Consider the following 25,993-nt stretch of genomic DNA (forward strand, 5'->3'; position numbering starts at 1 on the left):
GATATTGCAGACACGAGTCTACATATTCTTCCAAAGTCTGGAGTGGGTAGGTGGGGGCTGTGCGTGTAACCAGAAGCCCAGGGAGCTGCTCACCATGACTCTTGAAATAGTTATTGTGTGAAAAGGACACATTGAATATTTTCCAGATTTCCCAACCACACAGTCTTCACCCTAGCTTTTGGCTTCAGCCACCGTAATCTGTGGTTTGGACATGAATCTGGAGTCGGTAATTGTTCTAGCATTCTGTGCTAGTGTTCTGTTCTGTGTTCTGTTCCTGGGGGATTTGCTAGGAGAGGAATCATCTGAGTTGATAAATCTGTTAATACCTAGAGCCAATAACTCTGCGCATTAGGTTTGTGGGGGTCTTTGATACCTTAGCTCACAATAGGAGTGACCAATTTGGGATTTAAAGGCACTGTGGCAGCTTCCTGGGAAGCTGTTCTTCTAGAGAAGCCCTTTTTATTATTCCTCATAGGCTGCTTGCTGACGCATCAAGCCAGTGAGGCCAGCAGCCAGTATGGCTTCAAAGGCTGCAAGTTCTATTTGGATCAAGTTTGTTCAAGTATAAGTTTATTTAAGCTGCTTGTACCTAGGCCGGAGAAAGCAATGTCACCCCACTCCAGTACTCTTGCCTGGAGAGTCCCGTGGATGGAGGAGCCTTGTAGGCTGCAGTTCATGGGGTCGCTAAGAGTTGGACGTGACTGAGCAACTTCACTTTCACTTTTCACTTTCATGCATTGGAGAAGGAAATGGCAACCCACTCCAGTGTTCTTGCCTGGAGAATCCCAGGGACAGGGGAGTCTGGTGGGCTGCCGTCTATGGGGTCGCACAGAGTCGGACACGACTGAAGTGATTTAGCAGCAGCAGTACCTAAGCAGCAGGGGCTACAGTAACATACCGATTTCTCTGGCCCACAATGGTCAAAAAACTAACTGCAAAGTGCCCGTGCAGGAGATTTACTTCAACTTGACGTTTTCCTTGAAAACAGGAAGGGACTTAAAACCTGGGATAAGGCACTAATACAGTTAATGACACGGGTTGATCCCTGAGTCGGGAAGATCCCCTGGATAAGGAAATAATAGCAACCTGTCCCAGTATTCCTGCCTGGGAAATCCCATGGACAGAGGAGCCTGGCGGGCTACAGTCCATAGGGTTGCAAAGAGTTGGACATGACTGAGTGCATATACAATGAAGGCAATGAGCAGAGCCAAGAATCTTATTTTGCAAAATTACTTGAAAGGCCCAAGGTGAAAGAAACATAGAAAAAAATAATGGTGCAGCACTGTGTCCTTCTGCCAGGTGGATTCTTTGAGCACTGTGCTGTCCCCCGCCCATTTCTATTATTAATTTTTCATCAGATCTTTCAACACCATCACCATCAAAAAATTCCACATAACTCAAGACAGTAATTTACTCTTAAAGGAAACACACCTGCAACTTTATTAATAACCAACTTTTTTTTTTATTAGAGCAGATACAGTTGTGAAAACTGTACATTATACATTTTGGTTTCAAGGATTATAAATAACGGAACTCGCAGGTAGGGAGTTCTTTTTCACAGCAAGAAACTTTAAATAAACAAAGTCATGTTTTATTAAGTACATTGGCAGACTTCATGTGCTGTCCAAAATGTAGAGTACAGTATAACAACCCATTAGAAAGAGCCTTTCATGTAAAATACAGCTGTGCACATTTTAGAAAAATACCAACAATTTGAGCTTTGTTTTAAAAAAGCTTATAAATCATACATATATTTATAAATGGAACCAACATGCTCACTTTATAAACATATCCTTTATTATCTGTTACCCATTATTTCCAAAGCATTACACATTTGAAATAAACACTTAAGATTAAATATTTTATTTCATTTTTTTTAAAAAAAATCAGCTTTCCCAGCATCAAGAGCTATGGGGTTAGGAAGGAGCAGTGAGAGTGTGGAGACCGACACAGGAACTGAAACGTTTCTTGGGTAAAAATGTACTTCCTAGATTTAAAAGTCAAAGCAAAATGTAAAAAATAAATATACAAGTTGTAATTTTCATTTGCTCTCTTTCTGCTTTCTTCTTTATTCCATATTGGTCACACCCAGGAGTTTCAACATATTGTACTTCTGCAAAAAACACCACTGGGTTACTACCCTGCAGGTGACATTCAGCCCACATCTGTGCTAACATATGACTTCTCTCTTCTGCATCGAAACGGGAGCAAATAAGGTAAGAAAAATCTGATTAAACCATGCAGATCATGAAAATACTTAGGAATAGCTCCCTCTCCTTAATATTTTACCAAGATTGAATGGATAACTTTCCTCCCCTGATTTTCTTTTTAAATAATTATATAAAGCCCACATAGTTTCTCTAAATAAGCATGCTTCTGAGTAATAAAGAATAAATTATAAAACAGCAAAAAAATCCGTTTATGTCAGAACAACAAAGGACTGCAAAAGACAGATACTTAAAAATTGTCTACGCCTTTAAAGTGTGAAATAAAATTACAAAAGGACTTTGAAAAACACGAAAGGCATAAAATTGAGAAGCACTGATTGAACAAAGCTTTATGCTCTACCTGAATGTATTCAATGAAAATTTGTAAGTTGTGGGAAAAAAAAAAAGAGAAGAGCAGTTATTAATAGCATCTTGCTTAACTTTCATGGGAATTAACATAGCCACTGACAAGATTTTATTTGGTTGTTAAAGTACGTCAGCAATGAAACTGAATCCTTTGAACACTGATTACTGCAACCCATGCAACATTTTGACTATACTTCTTAGAATTCTGTTGTCTTTCAGCTTTTAAAATTTAGCACCTCTGAAGTGCATAAATAAATTCATCTCAGTAGTGTTAAAAATGTTTAAGTGATTTCTTAGGTATAATGCCTTCAAATTGCTAAATTTTAAATAGCCTTTTACAGGTTTAGGAAGACTAAACATGATACGAAGAATGATGTATTGCTATAAAATAAACACATTTTCTCTAGAGTTCTGTTGTTTTCTTTTCCTCGAGATGCGACACGTGTGCCTCCTCCGGCCAGGACCGCACGCTGTAGGTGACCACACATCAGATTTAAGTAAACAGCAGAAATGAACAGAACCGTGCACAAGCCGACAAAACCTTCTCTCCCGGGACGTTCCAGGAGATGAGAAAGCAGCAGGTCGTGGCATAAGACTGGTGAGTGATGCTGCTGCCTACTTCCTCTACTGAGACAGGAGTGAATGTTGGAACCATGGCCGCAGCAACACAATCCTCCAACCGCATTCCTAGGGCGGTCGTTTGTTTCCCCAGCTCCCTACTAGCAACGTCAGATGGTAAAATAGTAAGGCAGCTGTTGACTTCCGTCAAAAAAAAGAAAAAAAAAAAAAAAAAGCAGCTCCATATATCTCCAGTTTAGTCACACTCTGCTAGGACAGATGGAGTAGCCACTGCCAAGAACTTCGCCGGATGGGGCTGCTTCAGCAGATGTTAAGAAAGAATGATTATTAAGTTTTGCTCTCCAACATGGTTGACTGCTTCAGCTCCCAGAGGACCCCATAGCCACAACGCCTTCCCAGGGGGGACTGGACAGGTCCTCCGGCTGAATTTTCCATCTTTCTCTCTCTCTCTCTTGTGAGCCCATCCTAATTCCAAGCCTCCTTCCCTGTGTCTGAGTCTGCCTGGAGTGTGCCATTTAAAGGGCTGATGACACCACTGCAGAGGACCGTGGGCTCACACCACTAGTTGTCATGACTTCACCGAAGGGTCAAAACAGTGATATCATTAAGTAACTATGTTGAATCACATTCAGGCGCAGCCAAAATTAAATTGAAGGACAATGCACGGTTGTTAAAAAAAAAAAAAAAAAAAAAAAGTAAATCTGAATAGGGGAAAAGAATGTGATAGATTGCGATTTTATATAGAAATTAAGGCTATTCTTACCTTTCCTAATTCCAATCAAGTTAGAAAGTGAACAAAAAGAATGGCCAACCCGATATTCAACAGCATGACGAGGATGATCATGATTGAATTAGGGCCCTGGAAATGAAACAGAACAAAATAGAAAATTCTAAGTGTTACTTTCCCACGTTAACAGCAACAGTTAAATTAGCTCACAAAATCAATTACCAAAAATACTTAAAAAGACACAACACAGCTGCAGGTCCACATAGTCAAAGTTATGGTTTTTCTAGTAGTCATGTACAGGTGTGAGTTGGACCATAAAGAAGGCTGAGTGCCTAAGAATTGATGCTTTCAAACTGTGGTGCTGGAGAAAACTCTTGAGAGAGTCCCTTGGACAGCAAGGAGATCAAACCAGTCAATCCTAAAGGAAATCAGCCCTGAGTATTCATTGGAAGGACTGATGTTGAAGTTCCAATACTTTGGCCATCTGATGTGAAGAGGTGACTCATTAGAAAAGGCCCTCACGTTGGGAAAGATTGAGGACAGGAGGAGAAGAGGTTGGGAGAGGATGAGATGGTTAGATAGCATCACTAACTCAATGGACCTGAGTCTGAGCAAACTCCAGCAGACAGTGAAGGACAAGGAAGCCTGGCATGCTGCCATCCAAAGGGGTTGCAAAAAATTGGACATGACTTAGTGTGTGAACAACAACAACACAGTTGCAGTAAATAAAGCATGAATAATGACAACAGTTCTAAAAGATATAAACTAAAAATAGCTATGTTGTATTTAGATGGAGTCATCTCTGAACTTTCACAGAAAAATGAATCTAGTATTGATTAAACCTAAAAAATGACTTAAAAAATAATTGACTTCACCTTAAAACACTGGGCAACAGTCTGGGTGAGACAGCTCACCATAATGGGTTTAAAACTGATGGGAATTAAAGATGCATTTTTGTTAGGTAGGGTGTAATGATTTCTAGGAAGAAATCATTTCCTTATCAAGGCAGCTGGAAACAGGAGAGTGAAATCTGAAGGATGGTGAGGCTGCTCTGGCAAAGTTCAGGAAAAACTCAGGAGGAGGTTCTTTGACTCTTGTTTTCTCTGGTCTTCTTTTTGGATACCATCCCTTCCTTAAGGTAAAAACTACAAGTGGGAAATTGAACCCTTTCGTTAAATTACTGTGTAAGATCTTTTTTTAATTTCTCTGCTCACAGCCACAGTATTTCAGAAATCAAGTTATATTTTAACAAATCACAGAATCCTATTTTGGTAAGTACCACTATAATAAATACCACACAGTCTAAAGTGCCACAAATTTACTTTTTTAAAAATACAAAACAAAACCGTTGTATGACCCATCTGTTTAGATCTGGTTGTGCTTGGCTATCTTTACTATAAAGAGGCATTCTTGGTATTAACTATTAAAATAGTGTCTAATTCTTAAGTGGCATTGAAAGTGCTCTAAAACTTGCCTTATAAGGGAGGTGGGGTAGGTAGTTTTATTCTCATTTTACGGACGAGGAACCAGTTGTACTATAGTTGATTATCCTACAGTGAAACTGTGTCAGTCTTCAGATGCTGTAATGATGTGATTTGTGGAGGGTGGTGAGTAAGGGAGGCTGGAACTGCCAATGGTTAGTGCTCATCTCACGGGGTCCAGGGCTTGAGTCCCATGTCCTTCAAGGAGGCCTCTTTTCTGGATGAGGCCACATCCTCCCTGGTAGAGGTCAGAGTGTCTCCTCTTTCTGTGTCCTAACACTTCACACCTTACTGTCCTTTCTTGTTAACTGCCATCTTTTCCCCCAGACTGAGTCCCACAGGGGTCCTCCTTGTTCACCACTATGTACTCACACATAAGGGCTGTCCAGTTCATCCAGACAACCAGTATTTAATGAGAACCCACCTTCCACTTTTCCAATACTATGGATGTGGTGGCTGAACACTGTATTAAATGAAGAACAGGGTGATTCATAAAATCAGGGTGGCAGAGAAGAGGAATAAAAATGGGTGTTATAGAGGGATTCTTAGAAGAAAAAGCCTAGTTCCTACACTCCAAGCAAACGGGAGGAAAATAATTCTTCACAGTGATTATTAGTTCCATTTTACAAACCTCCAAAAAGGTAAGTGTCTTGCCCAAGGTTACTCAGCCAGTTTGAATAAATTAGAACTGAGATTAAGTAACTTTGGTCTGTTCACTTCAGAACTACATGTTCTTCATCTCTATTAAAGTCACAGGCCTTAGTTTAAAAATAATTTACCATCAACTTCTTTAAACTGGAATTTTCATCTATATCCTATAGTATCAGAAAAACATCAGTTCTTGATAATGACCAATGGGTCTTTTAGAATAGTTGTGTTCTAAATTAATAGCAGAGTACTAACCTGTGTAACTCCTCAATTATGGTTAGCTTACAACATATAAATAATGTAGGGAAACTCTTAGAAAATAATTGATGATCTTTCAACATTATTACTCAGGCCAGAGATTACGGAAATGCTATTAATATACATACTGAATAGACTTTGCTCACTGAATGTGTTTAGATTTTCTTAGGAATCTGTTAAGAATTCTGGGATCCTTTCACCTCTTTTGGATTAGTGGATTTCATTTCATAATTCCTCAAGATAGTGAGTGATAATGAAAGAAGACAAGGGAAAGTAACGTCAAACCAATATGATGCAAAGTTCAGTGACTTACAAGGGACCCTGAGAAAGCAGAATGATAGAGAAAGTACCTTCAGTAATGGTGTGCCTGGACCTTTCACTCCCACTCTGAGTCTTTAAAAGGTTCCATGAATTTATCTAACTTTTTGAATTCGTCAGTATTTTGGGTTTGTGTATATTTATACAGACATAATTTCTATTGAATAAGTATTTCTCCCATATATATTCTAATATACACATATATTTATCCTACCAGTATAGCTCCACTTATAAAGCTATTTTTAGAGATGACTCAGTTTAGATAAGAGTAAACAGGCAATAAAAGGCTCAAACAGCCAGGTAAAAAAATTAAATTCTGGGACACTATGTTTAACAGGTGGATATCAAGACATGACCTCTGTGCTCATCAGACACCTGGGCTGGGTACAGAGTGGAAAGCTTTAAGGTGAAGCCTCATAAATATGACTGCAGTGGCCAGTTGTAGCTTAAAATAGCAAAAAGAAAAAAAGTCAGCCTTGCTTTTGAAGACTGACTGAGACAGGTGTAATACAAGAAGCAGGGCAGAGTACAAGTCTTGATTAGAAGAAACTTTCAGGCAGTTAGAAACTAATGTACAGGAAGTCAAACTATGGAAAGAAGTTCTAACTCAAGAATTTTTTTCTTCAAGAGACTATCACTCATTTAAAATTATGAAGAATTTTCTGAAGAGTTAGTACAATTTGATAAACTTCAAGCTTCTCCAAAAACATGAAAAAAGCAAAAGTTAGTTACATGTGTTTACTGTGTGTGTGTGGTTCAAACCTGATCTAACATGGCTGCCTTAGGTTTTATAACAATTCAGAAAAAACATTGGTAAATCTCAAACTTGGAAGCTGATCAGTGTAACTGCTAAGAGAAAAGTGTGGGCTGTTTTCAGGAGTTGAGTCTCCTAACTAGAAGACCCCTCACTAGTCTCTTTGATCATAAGGTTCTCAAGGTATCTCCTTATTGCCTTCTACCCAAGTTGCCATATTGCAAAAATCCTACAAAAATCTTGGCATCACATAGAATGTACTTTCCTGGGACATGAGTCCTCGTGCAACCACTGCCCACAGGAGTCACAGACTGGAAGAAGGTTGTAAAGTAATCCCTGCTGTGGCTCCCCTTCTCCCACGTGTTAGCCTGTGTCCCCGAAGATTCTATTTCTAGGAATCAATACCCAGGGTGATCCTGAGGATGGATCAAAACCTACTGGAAAATATTTATGAACTGTTTATGCGCCAACTAGTGTTGAGGTGAACTTAATAACAGTCAGCGCTTTCTGAATATCTACCCTATGCGAGGCACTAAGACCTTTACAAGGATCAACTTACAACCACTGATATTAATCTTCACAACCCTTGATACAGGTACAGATGAAGAAACTAAGTCACAGAACAGGTTAAGAAACTTGCGTAAAAGTCAAAGAGCTGGTAAGTAACACAGCTGGGATTTGACCCTGTGTTGTCTGGCATAAGAGGCCACACCCTTAGCTAGTAGCCTACACTCTCAGGAAGCTGGCTGACTACAATTCTGAAAATTGTTTGGTGATTCTGACTCAAAGTGGACCTCTCACACTGTCTCACAAAGAGGAACTCAGTCTGGTTTCCCCTCTAAGGTCTGCTTTAGTGTGAGTGTTTCTGCGAGTTTCCAAGTTGTTATTTGTAAACTTCTAACTTACACACTGTCTTAATTTCAAAATTGTATGTAGTGCTCTTTTGTTTTAAAGGTCATTCACTGACTACCTTTAGGATGATTCTGTCACGTTCCTAACTCCCTGTGAAGAAAACAGTTACCAGGGGTGTGAAAGGCAGCTTTCTGTTATCAAGGAAGGGAAGGTTAATTGTTAAACTCTTTACAGAGTGAGAGAGTGAAGTTGCTCAGTCATGTCCGACTCTTTGCGACCCCATGGACTGTAGCGTACCAGGCTTCTCCGTCCATGGGATTTTCCAGGCAAGAGTACTGGAGGGGGTTGTCATTTCTTTCTCCAGAGGATGCTCCTGACCCACAGGGATCGAATCCCGGTCTCCCACATTGTAGGCAGACGCTTTACCGTCTGAGCCACCAGGTGCCAATTCAGCCCTGACTTCCAGCTCCTAACAGAGGTACAGAGCTGCTGGCCGCCTCCTATCCTGGGGTGTCCAAGGGAACCCTAGAGACCAGCCTGCAGAGCTACACGATGCCTGGCTAACTCCCAGAAGCCGAATGTTCTGCACATCCACGAAACAGATGCTGTTTCTAAACAAGAAGGCGCTAATTCACCAAACATACCAATCAGTAACAGTTTATTACAGGTAAGAACTAGGTAACTCACCTAATGTGAGGGACACTGGGGCATAAACTTTCCCTTAGGGAGTTCTTAAAATCAACTGAACCCCACTAATGGGTATCCAAAAGGTATAAACGATATAGCCTTGTATTGTCTGAATTTTCCTCTTGTAAATTAAGCAAACTAATGCCAATTTATATGGGAAGCTTGACTAACCCTATGGATAAATGCTGAAAGCCAAAAGAGAAGTTATCACATTTAACAAACTCAGTAGTGATAACATTAACACATATTTAGTATCAGAATACTGATATATCAATGTTAAAAAAATGCTTACTGAACAGTGAGTCTCAAAACTACTGTTTTGAAAACCACGTATCTATATAAAAGCTTGACTCTTGGAAAGTTAATCATGTTAATTTGATTAATTTAGATAATTAAAAAGGTGAGAATTTAAATAAGGTGGGAACCCATGTTAATAGATATTAGCAAAATAAACCTAAGAAATTTCAAACATAAAAGTTAGTTGAAAAATGAATTTCAATGTTAACCCTATGAGTAGACTGAACAGACAAAAGTAAACTGATGGTTATATTCTCATTGGCCAAAATATTAATCTACACCTTTACGCAAATATGTCTCAGAAATTACTAGTCAATACTGGGTCAACTGTGGCTTCTTCCCTAAATTACAATCTTTTCCAAAGCCATATGACCAGGTCAACAATTTAATAGAATTTTAAACCTTACTGAATAAGGATATTGATATCTATCAATGAGAGCTTTCTGGTTGAATTAATAGAAACAGTAAATGGTCAAGACTCATAATAAAACGAGCATCTATGAGAAAACTGAAATTTTAGGAAGATTTACTCTCTGAGGAATTAGAAAACCAAAGTAACTTTCTTAACCAATTGAAAATTTTCACTTATACAGGAGAGAAATAGTTCTTAAAAGCCTGGCTATTGAATAAAATCCAAACTAAACATTTATGAGAATAATTCACAATAGCCAGAAAAGACGTTTTGTTGAAAGATGCTGACTGTCGTTGGGGTGGAATCTAAAGGTAAATTAAGAACTTAGCAAACGGCAGTGGAACTCTCCTCCTGGTTAGAGCACAACGGCCGGCCTCTGGGCCAAGGTGCATGATTCGTTCCCAGCCCCAGTAGTCAGCTGCTGTTACAGGCTGCCCGTTTGTGTCCCCTGCCCCAAAATTCACACAATGAAGCCCTAAGCCCTGGAGGATGGACCTTGGGGAGGTGATCGGGTCGTGAGGTTGGAGCCCTTTGACGGTATTTGTTTCCCCTTTTTTAGCCCTGCGAGGACTCAGGGAGAAGGTGGCCCATGGTCCATGGACCAGGCAGCGGGTTCTCACCAGACCTCAGATCTGCTGGTGCCTTGATCTTGGGACCACTCAGCCTCCAGAACTGTGACAAATAAACGTTTGATTTTTAAACCACACAGTTCAAGGTATATAGTTTTTTGTTACCACAGCTGGAGCTGATAAGACAGCTCCCATGAAGCTTACCACCACATGCTGGTAAAGGCTTGTGAAAGTGGAGCTGGGACAAGGTGGTCACGTGAGCCCACCTGTAGGAAGCCTGAGGGAGGCCGCGTGAACATGGAGGAAATGCTGCGCGGAGAGCCCCTGGTGGCTAGGCCACTGGTGCTAATAAACGCTACCCTTCAGAGCCCTGGGCTCCTTGTCTTCAAGGCGCCGATCTCCCCTGATGCCACCCAGAAGAACCCAGAGGAGCAGAGGGACAGGGAACCACGTCTCGTACAACTTACTGAATTGGCTTCTTTTTCCAAAGCAGGGCGCGCATCACTGCTCGCTGGGTTCTTTGGTATAGCAAGTTCAGACTTCTTAGCTTTTGGCTCAGCTTTGCTTTCTTTGGCAACTGGTTTTGTCACAGATTTAGGGGGACTCCACTTGTTGGGTGACGGCTTGTGCACCAGTGCCGAGGAAGACTGGCTCGACCCCTCCTCCTCCGTGTCCTCCGGAGGGTGCTGGGGGGCGTTCAGTTTCACGTAGTAGCCGTGGTACTGAGTGTGCAGCTCCCCGTTACTGGGGTTGGGGATGTGGTGGCGGCCAGAGTACTTGGAGGAGGGCACGACCGCCCCCACCTCCTTCGGGGGCGCCTTGGAGGTCAAGGGCTTGTTGACAGCGGCCGTCACCTTCTCCTCAGCCGCGCTGCGTTTGTCCTGGTTGAGTCTCGCCCCTGAACTGGGGTTCTGCTTCCTTGCGGGCTTTGGGGAGGGAGAGCGGCCTTCTCTGGGACTTGGCTCAGGAGACTCTGGGGGTGTGGTGCCTTTGCGGTAGAAGTGAGGCGATTCCTTTGGTGTGGGGGGCTTTTCCGGGACCTTGTCTTCGGGCTTTTCTTTAGCATCTACACCTTCCTGAAATCTCTGTTTGATATAATCTGGGCCTGGGGAGAAAGTGGACAACAGAACGGGAGGTGATAAAATGAAAATAAGGCATAAAGGCTTATTCCTCTCATGGCTGCAAACATATATATATATTTGCTAAATCAACTTAGCCTTTCCTCTTTTTCTTTAAAATGTATTTATAGGGCTTTGACTACGCACAAGGTGGTTTCATGCCCTGGGAGAAAGATTAAGGTGATATGTACTTGCCTGGAGAATCCTATGAACAGAGGAGCCTGGCAGGCTACGGTCCACAAGGTCGCACAGATTCGGACACTACTTAGCACACGCACACACATATGTACCATTAATTTACACTATTTTGATAGCCATAAAAGTGAAACAGTCCTGATTTCCCATGTAATTGTACTGTTCCCTCCGGCTGGCAGAATTCATATGGATGGAGCGCTGCTGACAGCACCATAATTAATCTGCACATTCAAATTACATGGTATAACTAAAATACAAAGTATATGCTCATATACAAAAATAAACTGACTTGTATGCTTAATATTTAATATATTAGAACACTTAAATATATTAAAAGAATGTTTAATAAAGCATCAACACTGGAGGAGAACATGCAAATAACCATAATGACCCTTCATCAAAGGAGCATTTACACCGCCCAGTTAGAAACAAACACCGAAGTGTAGGTTACACTTCACAGGATAACTTACTCAGAGGCCCTTCAGAGTCTGGCTTTTCATCGGCCTTGTTTCTGCAGGCATCAGAGTTAAGACAAGCCAGTTGTCTTTGGCTCTGCAGTCTCAAGACTTTTTCCCTGAGTACTTTAGAATTGTTTAACAATCACATGTTATTTTTTATAAAAAGAGAATCCTGTTTTTAAAAAGGGACCCTGGTGCATTGTTATTTTATGGGCAGGTTTTGGGGGAGAGTAAGGAGAACTTGCACCACAAGACTGTCCCACCAGCTGTGAGCGCTTCAGGAGGCCAGCATCCAGAGAAGGGAGTCTCTGCAGACCTCAGATGTGCTCCAAGGCGACGCCCTTCTGCCAAGGCACTCTCCCCTTCCCCAGCAGCCTCCCCTGTACAGCCTTTGGCCACCGCTTCACCCAGCCACCATTTCTCATCAAAGGAAATCAAATCAAGGTCACCCAGTCCAACTGGCCTTCTTCTCTGCAAATGGGAGGTAGCTGACTGTATCACCTCTGGAGTATCCAAGGGAGAACTCACCCACCAACTTGCTTACAGGGACTGACCAGCTCTTGTCAACTCCAGAGCACTGCCTCTCTTAACTTCCCTTCCTGCCTCCATGCCCAGCCCTCACCCCAGGTGGGGCTGAAAGACAATTATCCTTGATTGTTAAAAGTGCATACTACTTCCATCAACAGATGAATGGATAAAGGAGAGGTTTAGACACACAAAACTGACAAAAGAATGAAATTTTGCCATTTATGGCCACATGGATGGACTCGGAGGGCATGATGCTAAGTGAAATAAGTCAGAGAAAGACAAATACCATATGTTATCCCTTATATGTGGAATAAAAAAATTTGACATATAAGGGATAGCATTTGTCTTTCTCTGACTAATTTCACTTAGCATCATGAATGTGGGAAACTAGCAGACTCACAGGTATAGAGAACAATCTTGTGGTTACCAGTGGGGAGGAAGGGACAGGCAGTGCAGGGGTGGGGGAGTGGGCGATACAAACTATAGGTGGTTAAGACAGGCTCAAGGATGTACTGTACACCAAGGAGAACATAGCTAATATCTTGGAATAACTGTAAATGGAAAATAACCTTTAAAAATTGTATAAAAATAAATTTAAAAAAATAAAAAACCTACTACCAACTAGTCACTGCTCTTCCTGTGACGATCTGAATAATTATTTATTGTGAGATGGCCATTTATTATACAAGGTGTTTTCCGAAGTGTTAAGCCTCACCAACATCCTAGCAAGTGGGCATTATCCTGATTTTACTGATATAGAAACAGCTGCAGTGGCTGAAAAACCCAAAGTCACACAGCTCCTGTGGATCCTTAATATATTATATTACATGTTGCGTGATATTTTGTCTTAAGCCCAGAAACGAGAATTCCCGAGGACCCACATTTATAGGTTGCACTAAGGGACAAAAGCATAAGAGTTCTATCTCATAGTCCATCCTGCAGAAGATAAAGCCGCCACTCAGCGTTCAAACTTCCCAAACAGGTCAAGATCACATGCCGACAGTCGAGATTTCCTTTCTAAACTTAAGGTTAAGTACCCTCTTTACAAAACTTGGCAATTTTCTTTTAAATCCACTAACTATGGCAGGATGAATTCTTGGCACAGAGAAAGGTATCCTGCTTGGCTAGCCCATCCCTTCTCCAGGCGAATCTTCCCGGCCCAGGAATTGAACCAGGGTCTCCTGCACTGCAGGCAGACTCTTTACCAACGGAGCTATCAGGGAAGCCCGAAGAAAAAGAGGCAACTGCAATTATTCAAAAGGTGCCGTTTTTCTTTCCAGCTCCTTCCTTGGGGCTCTGACTAGACCATTACCACCAAGAGAAAGATGTGTTAGCAGCAGCCCTGGAAGGAGATGTTTTTCAACAGGCTTGCCCTGACTTTCAAAAACCCACAAAGAGAATTTACCCTGGTTTTTGACGGAGAAGTCCCTCATCTACTGCAGATGAGGGACTTTAATTTTACACAACACCCCCTCCGCAGTATGATGGCATGTTTTCTCTCACCCTTCAATGCCACATTTCATCAGACTTTGGTTTCACTTGTGCTTCACTTTCATTCAATTTTAGAGCATGACTGAAATACCCATCTAGGCATAGTTGTAAGTGTTCCGTGCAAAGGTTAATTAGTGGTCAAGACACTTAAAGCCAATGGATTTTCCCTTTAAAGTCACCTAACTCTGAAACACAAATTATAAAGTACTTTCAATGTCTTCAATCTAAGGGGTAAGTGCAAAAGTTATTTTTGCAGATCTTTCTATCTTAAGGCATATGAAAAGCTAATGTCTGACTTAAATACACACACCAAAAAGAACAGGAACAAAATAGACTCTGGCAGACATGGCTAGTTATACATTCTTAAAGTTGGGAGAAGAGAGTCACAGAACCACAGGAAATAAAGCTGTCACAAAGCCCACATGCTTCAATTTGAAAATGTGAGACTGGAATGGCGACACTTAAAAGAGTTTAGGGTTTATCTGGGTAACCACTGGTCTCACCTGCGTCTACTGTGGAAAGCAGAGGAGAAGCTGAAATGGGGACTGCTTTGACAGGTCCCAGCAACGTGACAGCTGCCAGCAAAGGATGAGACTGCTTAAATGCTAACAGCGGCAAGAGGTGGTTTATTTTGGAGGAAACTCAGTCAATTCAGTGATAGTGGGTCCCAGGAAAAGAATTTTTGTAAAAAAAGTGATATGCTTTAGTTATCTGGAAAAAGAACAAAGACCTATAATACCTGAATACAAAGCCTAGTTTCAAATGTTCTTTGTAAAAAGTAAATAGATCTCCCCCTACCTCTTAATTTATGCCATTAAATAGGCCAGGCTGAGACTGATCTGGCTCTTGGAGGATTCTGTATCAATGGGCTTACAAAGCTATATTGTGGATTCCACTGAATGTATTTACTATGCTTATTAACTCTTAAATACCAATCTAGCCAACTTCTTTAGATCTGTAGACCTCTCATGCATTGCTTCTTATCTTAAATGTCTTCAGAAAGGCATTTTTTACTTGTGCCCATCTTCTCAGATATGGTTTTCAGGCGTATTCATTCAGTTTTATCTACAGGGCTTCTGACGATACTCAGAATCTGTTGAGCTCAAAGAATTTCCTAGCACCACCTTTCAGATTAAAAACAAACAAACAAAAACCTCCAAGCTTTACTACCCATTAAAAATTGGCTGGATGAGAGAATAAACGTACTTCAAAGCAGTGTTCCTCATGTGCTGCCTAGCAGAGGCATGTGAGGTGCGATTCCCAGAGAATTTAGTAAGTCCTAATTGAAGCCTAGAAATCTTGAGGTTTAATAAATGCTCCAGGTAACTCTAATGTAGCCAGAGCTGGCATTTAGAAGCATGGCAAGTTTGGGATGGACATGTACACACTGCTATATTTAAAGCAGATAACCAACAAGGAACTACTGTAGCACACAGGGAACTCTGCTCAATGTTCTGTAATAACGTACATGGGAAAATAATTTGAAAAAGAAGAGACACATGTATAACTGAATCACTTAGGTGTGCACTTGAAACTAATACACCGTTGATCAACTATACTCCAATATAAAATTAAAATAAAAATAAATGAGAAAAAGAGACATCAGGGTGAGAGACCCTGAAATAAAGACTTCTGATTCCACACACACACAAAAAAAATTTGAACAGTATGGCCAGAAGTATGCTGACGAGAGCCAGACCTAACTCCAGCCTTCCTCACCTGCATCCAGCTGGAAATGGTTCCAACATGGCATAGTCAACTGGGGACTGGCCAGCTAAATGAGGATATAGACATAGATTTTGCAGAGTAAGATGAAGTGCTTTTAAAACAAAATATTTAACATAACGTGGAGGGCAGAAGTTTTTCCTGGACAATTTTCTTGGAAGGCACATGGTGTGCCTGCTACTTGCTCTGTGTAGTAATGTGTGTCCGCGCTGTGATGCCAGCACCATAAAGCTGATTAGATGCAGCGGTTCATTAAAAAGATGGGTCAGAATATCGCCAGGGAGGAAATGATGACAAGTGTTAAGAGTTGTTGCAGTCAGCACTTTGGTCTGTTCTTATAGATGGTATTTCTGAGTCCTTAAGGGGTGTTTCTGGGAAGAAGTCAGAGACAGGTCACCTGCTAACTGACGTGCCACACAACACAAAACACCAACGCTGAGCACACGTCAGGCCCCCACACCACACTCACGAGAGGCTATGAGCTACAGTTGGCATGGAGGCTCTGAACAGATACAGCACGTGGAAAACAGCGGGGCGTTCAGCTAGTTCTTCACAGGTGAGCCTCGGTGACATGGTGGGGGGCACCACAAAGACCCCCCGGGGCAGTGCACATGCTTTGTAGCAACATCAGAAGTCACTACATGGAAATTAGATATTTTTGAGGAGGACTGTCAATCACTAAAAGAAGACCAGATTAAAAGGTTTTTAAAAAATTATACAACTGATGGCAGATCACTATTCTATGTGGAAAGAATGCCACTTTCCCACAGGACTTTAGGGTCCCATCCATTACTGTACTGCAACTACTGAGAACACAACCACAGCACTCTGGTCTGCAAGTCGTAGGACACTCAGCCCAGGGCTGTGCACATGGCGGGCTTTCAGTGCCCGTGTGTGTTGAATGGGATACAGTGGGATACACAGGTGGTAATAACCAGAAGTCCCATGCATTGCTAATTTTTCATCAACTAGTAGATTATTCCATTTCCCTTTCTCTATGAAAAAACATTATTCCAAATTTTGGGTCTGTAAAGTGAGTTTAGAAGTTATCTATCCCAGGAAACTTTTTTTTTTCTTAACAAAAAGTACATATTAATAATGTGTGTTAGTGTGTCTGGCTCTTTGTGACCCCATGGACTGTAGCCTGCCAGGCTCCTCTGTCAGTGGGATTCCACAGGCAAAAGAATATGGAATTGTTGCTATTTCCTACTCCAAGGCATAGACAATTCTTAGGATGTCTAATTCATACCAGAAGTGTGAGCTTAGTTGACACTGTCTCAAAATAACCTATACCAAAAGACTTCACTTGAAGCAATCAACATATTCTATGCATGTGTGTGTAACATACATGCTCTTATACCATGAGCGCTTGTGTTTCCTTGCCCTCACAAATTCAGATGTTGAGGCCCTAACCCCCAGTGTGATGTTACTTGGTGGTGGCGCCTTGGGGAGATAGTTTATCTCATAAGGGGAGACTCTCATGAGTCTCATGGACTTAATGTTCTTATAAAATCTGGAAGAGACACCAGAGTTCTCGTCCTCCAGGTTCATGGACTAGGGAAACGCTGTCTGCCAGCTGGGAAGAATCACCTGAACCCAATCATGTTAGCATCCAGATCTTGGAATTCCAGCTTCCAGAACTAAGAAAAATAAATGTCTGTTATGTAAGCCACCATGTCCATTGTATTTTGTTGTAGCAGCCCAAGTCGACTAATAAACATGCTTAAACCCAGGAAGATGAAGCTTGTGAGGCTGTTGCTTGGGTCACCTCCCAAGAGGGCTCTACATAATATAGTCACCTATACTATGTATATATAATATACTCTACGTAAGTATAGTCTACATAATATAGTCACATTCGATTTTTCCACCCATGACCAGTCACTCCCACAACTGATAAACATCACTTGAAATAAAAAACAAAATAAGGCATCTTGATGGAAAGGAAACTGAAACAGTGGGGGAAAAGAGCCATACACAGAGTTTCCCAATTACCCTTCGCCATGTCCAGCTCCCCACCACCTCCTCTGTGACCATCCCAAGTCCTGTCTCGGCTTTCCTGGCTCAGAAAGCCAGTTTCATCAGCCCTTTGAAGCCGCGCCATCCCTCAGGGCCGACTCCCATCGCCGAGGCTCACAAGACTGATGTGTGACACCAGAAGACCGATTCATCAGTTCACAATGAGCGAGGTAAATGTCACAAAGGCCGGGACCAGCACTGATGCCACCAGGGCATGCTCTCCCCACTGGCAGACCTCCATGAGAAGCTTGACCAAAATTAGAAGGTTACTGGTGACGGTGGAATCAAGACAGAGGCATGAGATGAATCAAGAATCCAATGGCATCAGGCTGAGCACGCCTGTTGCATCCATTTCCTCACTCGGATGATCTTGCCAATAGAGCCATACACGGCTGGCTACCTCTCCCTGCGTCCTTCCCCATAACAAAACGTCCCTGCCAGTGCAACAATACTCCAAGGTTCTGGCCACAGCATCGCTCTCCTCTGGATAGCGTTCGAATGGACACTGCCTATTTTTGCCTCTGTGACTTTTTGTTTTAATACTACTTTGGGTGACCAACTCTTGGTAAGTTCTAATACACTAAATCAGGTTACAAGGAAATCCTGCTGAACCACAGACATACTACCTATCACGAATGATCACTTTATACATTCCTGTGCTGTCTCAAGGGCTCATTTTAACCCTCAGTTGTTGCTGTTCAGTTGCTAAGTCATGGCCGACTCTGCTACCCCATGGACAGCAGCACGCCAAGCCTCCCTGTCCCTCAACCACCTCCCGGAGTTCGCCCAAGTTCATGTCCATTTAACTCTCAGAGGGCAATCTTATTTCTAAGTTCTGGGGTTATGACTCACTGTGTCACTCTTACTCATGGCAATTTAGATTTCTGTGTGTGAATGCAATTATCTACACACACGTTCACATGCATCCATCTGAATGCTTTTTATTGTTATAACCAAGCCCTTTGAATGATAAAGCTATCCCGCATGACCACATTTTAAAATATTTATTTATTTGCCTGCACCAGGTCTTAGTTGCCGGGATGTGGGATCTAGTTCCTCGACCAGGATCGAACCCAGGCCCCCTGCATTGGGAGCACAGAGTCTTAACCACTGGACCACCAGGGAAGTCCCTTTTCTGTAGTTTTTAATTGAACTGTAGAATAATAAAGATTTAAGCTAAAAAGTATAAAATTGAATTAAGATGGGAAACTTCTGAAAATACTGCCAGCTCCTGAAAAGAGGTAACTTACCATTAAAGTTCAAAATATTAGCTATAACAGACATCCTTTTTTCCAAGGGTTAACAACTTCTATGCACAACACATCCATTCCCAACAAAGGAAACATTTGTATCTGGGATATGTAAATGAAATGTGCAGTCTGACTCAGAAAAAGTACTTGAAAGCCCTTTCAGAAATGTCTATCCGATTTGATCACCCTGTGAAGAATGCACAGTGGAAAGCATGAGTTATGCTCCCTTGAGAAGATCAATAATACTCAGTAAAGAAAAGGCTTTTTATACAGTTGCCGAAGGTAGTGCTGGCTGTGGGTCAAAGGGGATTGCTGCCGACCCCCTTAGCTCCTGTCTCAAATAGACCCCTTGTCATCTCGTGCTACTCTGATGTATTCATTACTGAGGGACAACTGGCTTGTGTGACGCCGTTTTAGCTACCAAAGGGTGGAATGGCATTTTCTCACAATATTTCCCCCCCTCCTCCAATGCTTTCACGTCACAAAAGGCTTTTAAAAACCTCTTAGTCTGAAAAATTGAGATGACCTCCCCTATCACTTACCTTCTGTTAACACCTACTGGCAATCTCAGGGACCCCATCCCCAGTGAGGAGTGAACAAGGGAACCGAGAAATCACCATCTGCAGACAATAGCGAGTTTGTTTGCTTCCACAGCAGCTCAAGGCCAGGGCTGCTTCATGAAGCTGCTTTGTCTCCTGACTGCCCAGCTGCTCCCAAGAGCATCACTGCTGCAAAGGGACAAGGGGCCCCCCCTGGGTGGCTGAACCCCCTCTTCAGCTCTCACACCCTACAACAAGAAGTTCCCAACGTGCTTAGGTCCAGGGATGTGGGAATTTCCAGAGAAGCCTTTATTCCTACCCCCCAAAATGGAAAATTTCCCTTTCCTAATAAAACAAGTATGCATGAAATGATTTCAGTCGACCCACGGATGGGACACAAATGAAAATAAAACACAACAACAAAGGATGCACATGAAAGAAAACATCCATCGCCACTGGTTTCTCCCTTGAACCAAGTACAGAACTAGTTTCTCTATAGTAACTCAATCACTCTGCAACTGAACCCAGGCCTGTCCCAAAGCGCTCTCATAAAAACAGTCTTGTTAACAAGACTGTCTTTTACTGTCTTTTGCCTTTTACTGTCTTCACCCTTTACAGAAAAAAAAAATCCTGTCCTTTTTTCTCATTCACTCATGCAACTTTCTAGTCAACTTTCTAGCTTTCACATGGAAGCTTGCTCTTCTGTACACTGTGACTTACCTTGTTCATGTAGTCACACGGATGCCATGTGGGTTTCAGTATTTTATCACCCTCACTGGAACCAAACAGGTATTGGACCCACGTGTTGTGCAGGGTGCTAGTTATCCAGCTTGATTAACAGAAACCAATGTGGAAAAACTCTTCACCAAGAAAACAAATTTTGATACTTAGAAATTAAGAACATTTCTTTTAGTCTCTTTGCCTGGAAACCTGTTGATCCCTTGAATCAACAGGAAGTTGTTTCTAAAACAATGGAGAAACAACAAAATGGCAATAGCCACCTTTTCCTAGAACACATATTAAACATATCCCTATAACATCCTATATTAAAGAAAGGGATGGAAACAGTTTACTAGGAAAGCTCTAAGGAGTGATTAAATATTTAAACCTACTGTAAATTATCTCTTTACTGCTATGGTATAATGTTTGAGAGGCAGATGATCTGGGGTGATTTTGTGTGCGTGGTTGTCCCTTTCATTTCTTCTATCATGACATACATTCTCCTCTTAGTCTGTGCAGAGGCAACTATCTTTAAGTGGTGCATTTCTTTACATCCTTTGAGGTGTATTAAAAAAAATAGTACTTACTGGTTTCTTTGCTAATGTGATTGTTACAGATGCCTGATTTTGAGGTATTTGTTTTAGCACCTGTGATGGACCCGAACACACTAACACAATTTCTTAGATCCTTCTTTTAGATTCTCATCTTGTTTATGCTAGCAGTTGCAAGTTTGCTGCTCTGGGTGGGAGGGGAGAAGGCGAGGGAGACGCTCTGGGGAAGAACAAGCCAGAACTCCAGCACCAACACTCAAGACTTCAGACATGTGTTACTCTAACTTCCCAATTTTTCTGCAATCCTGCTGAAATTCAGGGGGCACAGATCTTCAGACTATAAAGAAAAGCAGGCGAAAGGAAACCAGAGGCCACGTTCCGAGCTCCCCACCCCCTCCTATCGCAGCAGGTCCTACCTGCTCCTACCCGCCCCCACCTCCCCACCCCCGACCAACAGCATCGCAGGTCCCACCTGGCTGGTAGAAGTCAGGCGACAGCTCTCGGGCCACAGCTCTCGCGATGTCACACTCCTGGCGGGCGGCCAGCGCGGCCTGGTCTGCGGCGTCGGCTTTGGCTCTCGCGTGGGCGGTCCTACGGGAGCACAGAGGGTGGGTCAGCAAGGGCGGCGCCCTGGTCATCACACAGGACCCGCCAATGGTCTACGGAGCAGGCGGGGCGGGGAAGCAATGCTCACGGTGACCCCGGCCCCACACCTGCCACAGGAAGTTCCGCACTCATTCCACTGTGGGACCTCAAGGATAAAAAGGGTGGATGAACACCTGCGAGTTGCCTTGATCTTTCTTGCAAGGCTGACGAATGTATATGGAAGTTATGCGCAGCTTAAGGCAAAGCTTGCTGTTCAAACCGTACAGGATCAAATCCCCTACTGACTTTGGCCGGGGGTGGGGTTCTCCTTTTCTGTCTCCCAACCATGGAGAACAGGACTGGATCATGCGAATTAGTATACAGCCCATGGATTTCATTTCTCTGGTAGAGTCAATATAATGATTTGAGCAAAAAAGATCTGCCCAGTGGTGTGCTAGTAAAGAAGCTCTCCTGGGGGGGCAAAATAGTAAAACTCTGATCTGTAGCATCGAATGACTGCTTGTTTTAAAAGTTTAAAAAAAAAATTTTTTTTTTTTTTTTTTGTCCATGCTACACACAATGTGGGATCTTAGCTCCTCCACCGGAGATTAAACTCCAGCCCCCTGCACTGGAAGTGAGGAGTCTTAACCACTGGACCACCAAGGAAGTGCCAGCGCTGATTGATTTCTGCGGTGTATTGAAGGACATGCTCCCAGCACGGCCAGGTCATGCTATCAGTGTGATTTGCTGAATGTGTAGTTGGGAGCAGATCTACACCGTGGGCTCCCCTCTGGGCCTGCCGGGACAACATGCCCAGGAGGGTTCCAAGAAGCCCATTTAGTTGCTTTTTAGGCACATTTCTTGTGTGAAACAAAAAAGGAGAGAAGTGGCACTGCAGAGGAGGAAAGGGGTCTACCGCTTTCAGTCTACTGCCTTCTCCCTGGCCTGATTCCTTACCCACTGAAACCTCTGCTCTTTCTAGAGGACTAGGGCTGGGAGGAAGGAAGCAGGGGTTCCTCCCAGCCCTAGTGGGCCTCCCTGTAGCAAGACACTTGGAGACTGACATCTGCCTGCCCAAGAAGAGGGGCTTGGAGGCTGAGATTGGGTCAGCCACTTCCAAAGGAGATCTTGTCCAATTGGTATTTAGATGACCCTGGGCACCTACTTCTTATAATTTTATAAACTTCCTATTTTCTTTTATTAGTGCTAGGCAGGGCTATAATAACTAGTAGTAAAAGCTTAAGAAGAGTCTAAAAGAGGTGACTGCACTCATTTCAGAGAGAGCAGGAGAGGAAATGTTGGGAAATGGCATTGTGTCCTAGCCGGGGAGGACAGGGTCTGACCTGAGGACCTGGGGCTAAACGCTGGAGGCCCCATTCTCCAATTCCCTTCTCTAACTCCCTGCTCTCAGGCAGGGGCCCATTTCACTCCTACTTAGGACCTAGCTGAGCTTGGAGGCTTGCTGTACTATAATGTTAAGTGTCATGGAGATTTTTATTTTAGGGATTTTTTTTTCTTAATTTTGGTCCTCTACTATATTCCTACCCCTTCGTGTATCACAGCCTTGTCGTGGGGAAAGGGCTTGCATAACTCAATGAAGCCACGGGCCATGCTGTGCAGAGTCACCCAGGATGGACGGGTCATAGTGAAGAGTTCTGACAACAGGTGGTCCACTGGAGGAGGAAATGGCAACCCACTCTAGTATTCTTGCCTGGAGAACGCCATGGACAGTAGGAAAATGCAAGAAGATAAGACCTTGAGCCTCCAGGTTAGAAAGTGTGCAATATGCTACAGGGGAAGAGTGGAGGGCAATTACTAATAGCTTCAGTAAGAATGAATCGGCTGGGCCAAAATGGAAATAACACTCAGATGTGGATAAGTCTGGTGCTGAAAGTAAAGTCCAATGCTGTAAAGAGCAATATCGCATAGGAACCGGGAATGGTAGGTCCATGAATCAAGGTAAATTGGGCATGGTCAAGCAGGATATGGCAAAGACTGAACATTGACATCTTAGGAATCAGTGAACTAAAATGGACAGGAATGGGTGAATTTAATTCAGATGACCATTGTATCTACTTCTGTGATCAAGAATTCCTTAGAAGAAATGGCTTCAAGCTAGGCTTCAGCAGTGTTTGAACAGAGAATTTCCAAATGTACAACCTGGTTTTCAAAGAGGCAGAGGAACCACAAAATCAAACTGCCAACTTTCAGTGGATCATGGAGAAAGCAAAGGCGTTTCAGAAAAAATCTATTTCTGTTTCATTGACTACACTAAAGGCTTTGAATGTGTGGACCACAACAAACTGCAGAAAATTCTTCAAGAGATGTGAGTACCACACGATCTTATCTGTCTCTTAACTTGTAAGCAGGTCAAAAAGCAACAGTAAGAACCAGACATGGAACAATGGACTAGTTCAAAATTGGGAAAGGAGTATGACAAGGCTGTATACTGTCATGTCACCCTGCTTATTAAACTTATATGCAGAGCATATCATGCAAAATGCCAAGCTGGATGAATCACAAGCTGGAATCCAGACTGCCAGGAGAAATATCAACAACCTCAGATATGCAGATGGTACCACTCTAATGGCAGAAAGTGAAGAGGAATTAAAGAACCTCCTGATGGGGGTGAAAAAAGAGACCACAAAAGCTGGTCTGAAGCTCACCATTAAAAGACCAAGATCCTGACATCAGGTCCCATCACTTCATGGCAAACAGAAGGAGAAAAAGTGGAAGCAGTGACAGATTTTCTTTTCTTGGGCTCCAAAATCACTGTGGACTGTGACTGCAGCCACGGAAGTAAAAGATGGTTGCTCCTTGGAAGGAAAGCTATGGCAAACCTAGACAGTGTATTATAAGGCAGAGATTATCACTTTGCGGACAGAGGTCTGTATAGTCAAAGCTATGGTTTTTCAGTAGTCGTGTACAGATGTGAGAGTTGGACCATAAAGAAAGCTGAGTGTCAAATTGATGCTTTAAACTGTGGTGCTGAAGAAGACTCTTGAGAGTCCTGTGGACTGTAAGGCGATCAAACCAGTCAACCCTGAATATTCACTGGAAAGACTATTGCTGAGGCTGAAGCGCCAATATTTTGGCCAACTGATGGGAAGAGCCGATTCATTGGAAAAGACCCAGATGCTGGGAAAGATTGAGGAAGAGGAGAAGGGGGCGGCAGAGAATGAAGATGGTTGGATAGCATCACCAACTCAATGGACATGAGTTTGAACAAACTCCAGCAGACAGTGGAGGACAGAGGAGAGCTATCGTTGTGCTATATAGCCCATGGGTTGCAAAGAGCTGGGCATGACTTAAGGACTAAATAACAGCAACACCATATTCCCAAGGCACAGAACACTGCTTGGCACATAGTATTTATTGAGGGATCATTTCATAAAGAAAAGAATGAAGGATATTTTCTTAGGAACAGCTGGGTAGTCACTTAAAAATGAACGGATTAACAAAACTACAGAGACAGTAAATAGGTCAGCAGTTTCCAAGGGTTCAGGGTGAAAGCAGGTGAGGGATGAACAAGTGGATCACACAGAATACTTAGGGGGCTGAAACTATTCTGGATAATCCTCTAATTGGGGGGGGGGGGAATACACGCATCATGCTCTTGTCATAACCCACTGAACTGTACAAAGAATGAACCCTAGCATACAGTACAGACTTTATAGTTAATATTAACATATCCGTATGGGTTCCTCAATTGTATCAAATGTACCCACTACTGTAAGATGTTAGTAACAAGGGGAATTGGGTGTGGATGTGGGCAGAGGAGGTATATAGAAACTCTGTAGTTCCTGCTCAATTTTTTCTGTATACTTAAAACTGCTCTAAAAAATAAAGTGTATGAATTAAAATTGAATAAATCAAATTCATCAGAATGATTATTTATGAATTACAGAGGGTATTTTAGATGATCCCTGTTGACAGGGAATGGCGACAAGATCAAGAAGGTTAGGACATATTCCTAAAAACCCCCATGAGGAAGCCAACACTGATGAGGCTTTAGGTCCATGTGTTGGGCCTGAGACTCAGTGGATGCCCTCTCTTATGCTCTTTCAGTTTCTCAGAACCTCAACTCTTTTTTGTCCCCAGAATTATTTTCCATTTTATCTGCTATAGTTAGCTCAAGCCTAATTATGTCTAGGTACCATAATTAATGAAGCCACAAGAGTACAGTTATCCTGCCCTATAATAAAATCTGCTAGCCTTTCAATGATAAACTTACAAAACTCAAGTAATATTTATTCTGACTCAATCACAACCCACCACCATGGAGTCAAATAAATGGTGGAAGTATTTCCACCACTTCTGACAGTACGCTAAACTGGAAAACAGACAAACACAGCTTAACCTTTCTGTAAATATATTTTGGAAGCACTGCATCAGCGAAGCCTTAACCCTTTACTACTAGTTCTTTCCTGTAAGACCAGACAAGGGTGGTGGTGGGGGGGGGGAGCTTTTCCACAGAGTGCCCCTCCCCGTGTCAGTGCTTCTGCATGACTGCTATGATGGTCAAAACCAGAGTCAAGCCTGAAACCAGGTGTGTGCCCAGGAGCTTCTGGTAATCCTGGACCTGATAACGAGAAATAGAAGAGAGGGACTTCCGTGGTGGTCCAGTGGTTAAGAATCCACCTGCCAATGCAGGGGACA

General features: G+C 42.6%; 1 protein-coding gene across 6 annotated transcripts in view; it reads right to left on the reverse strand.

Moving 5' to 3' along the window:
- Positions 1-1,457: 1,457 nt before the first annotated feature.
- JPH1 (junctophilin 1) overlaps positions 1,458-25,993 on the reverse strand; it is an 88,789-nt gene continuing 64,253 nt past the window's right edge. The window contains exons 3-6 of one of the 6 annotated variants that reach the window (XM_061123509.1): positions 21,222-21,340; positions 10,623-11,260; positions 3,916-4,011; positions 1,458-2,113 (exon numbers count right to left, since the gene is read on the reverse strand). In XM_061123509.1, the coding sequence (XP_060979492.1) occupies positions 3,931-4,011; positions 10,623-11,260; positions 21,222-21,340 (838 nt within the window). In that variant the 3' untranslated portion in view covers positions 1,458-2,113; positions 3,916-3,930. Of the gene's footprint in view, positions 4,012-10,622; positions 11,261-21,221; positions 21,341-25,993 lie in introns of those variants that run through there. The other 5 variants (XM_061123507.1, XM_061123508.1, XM_061123506.1 and 2 more) reach the window with 5 other exon arrangements.

The sequence above is a fragment of the Dama dama genome, chromosome 21, assembly GCF_033118175.1.
Source record: "Dama dama isolate Ldn47 chromosome 21, ASM3311817v1, whole genome shotgun sequence".
Taxonomy (NCBI): Eukaryota; Metazoa; Chordata; class Mammalia; order Artiodactyla; family Cervidae; genus Dama; species Dama dama.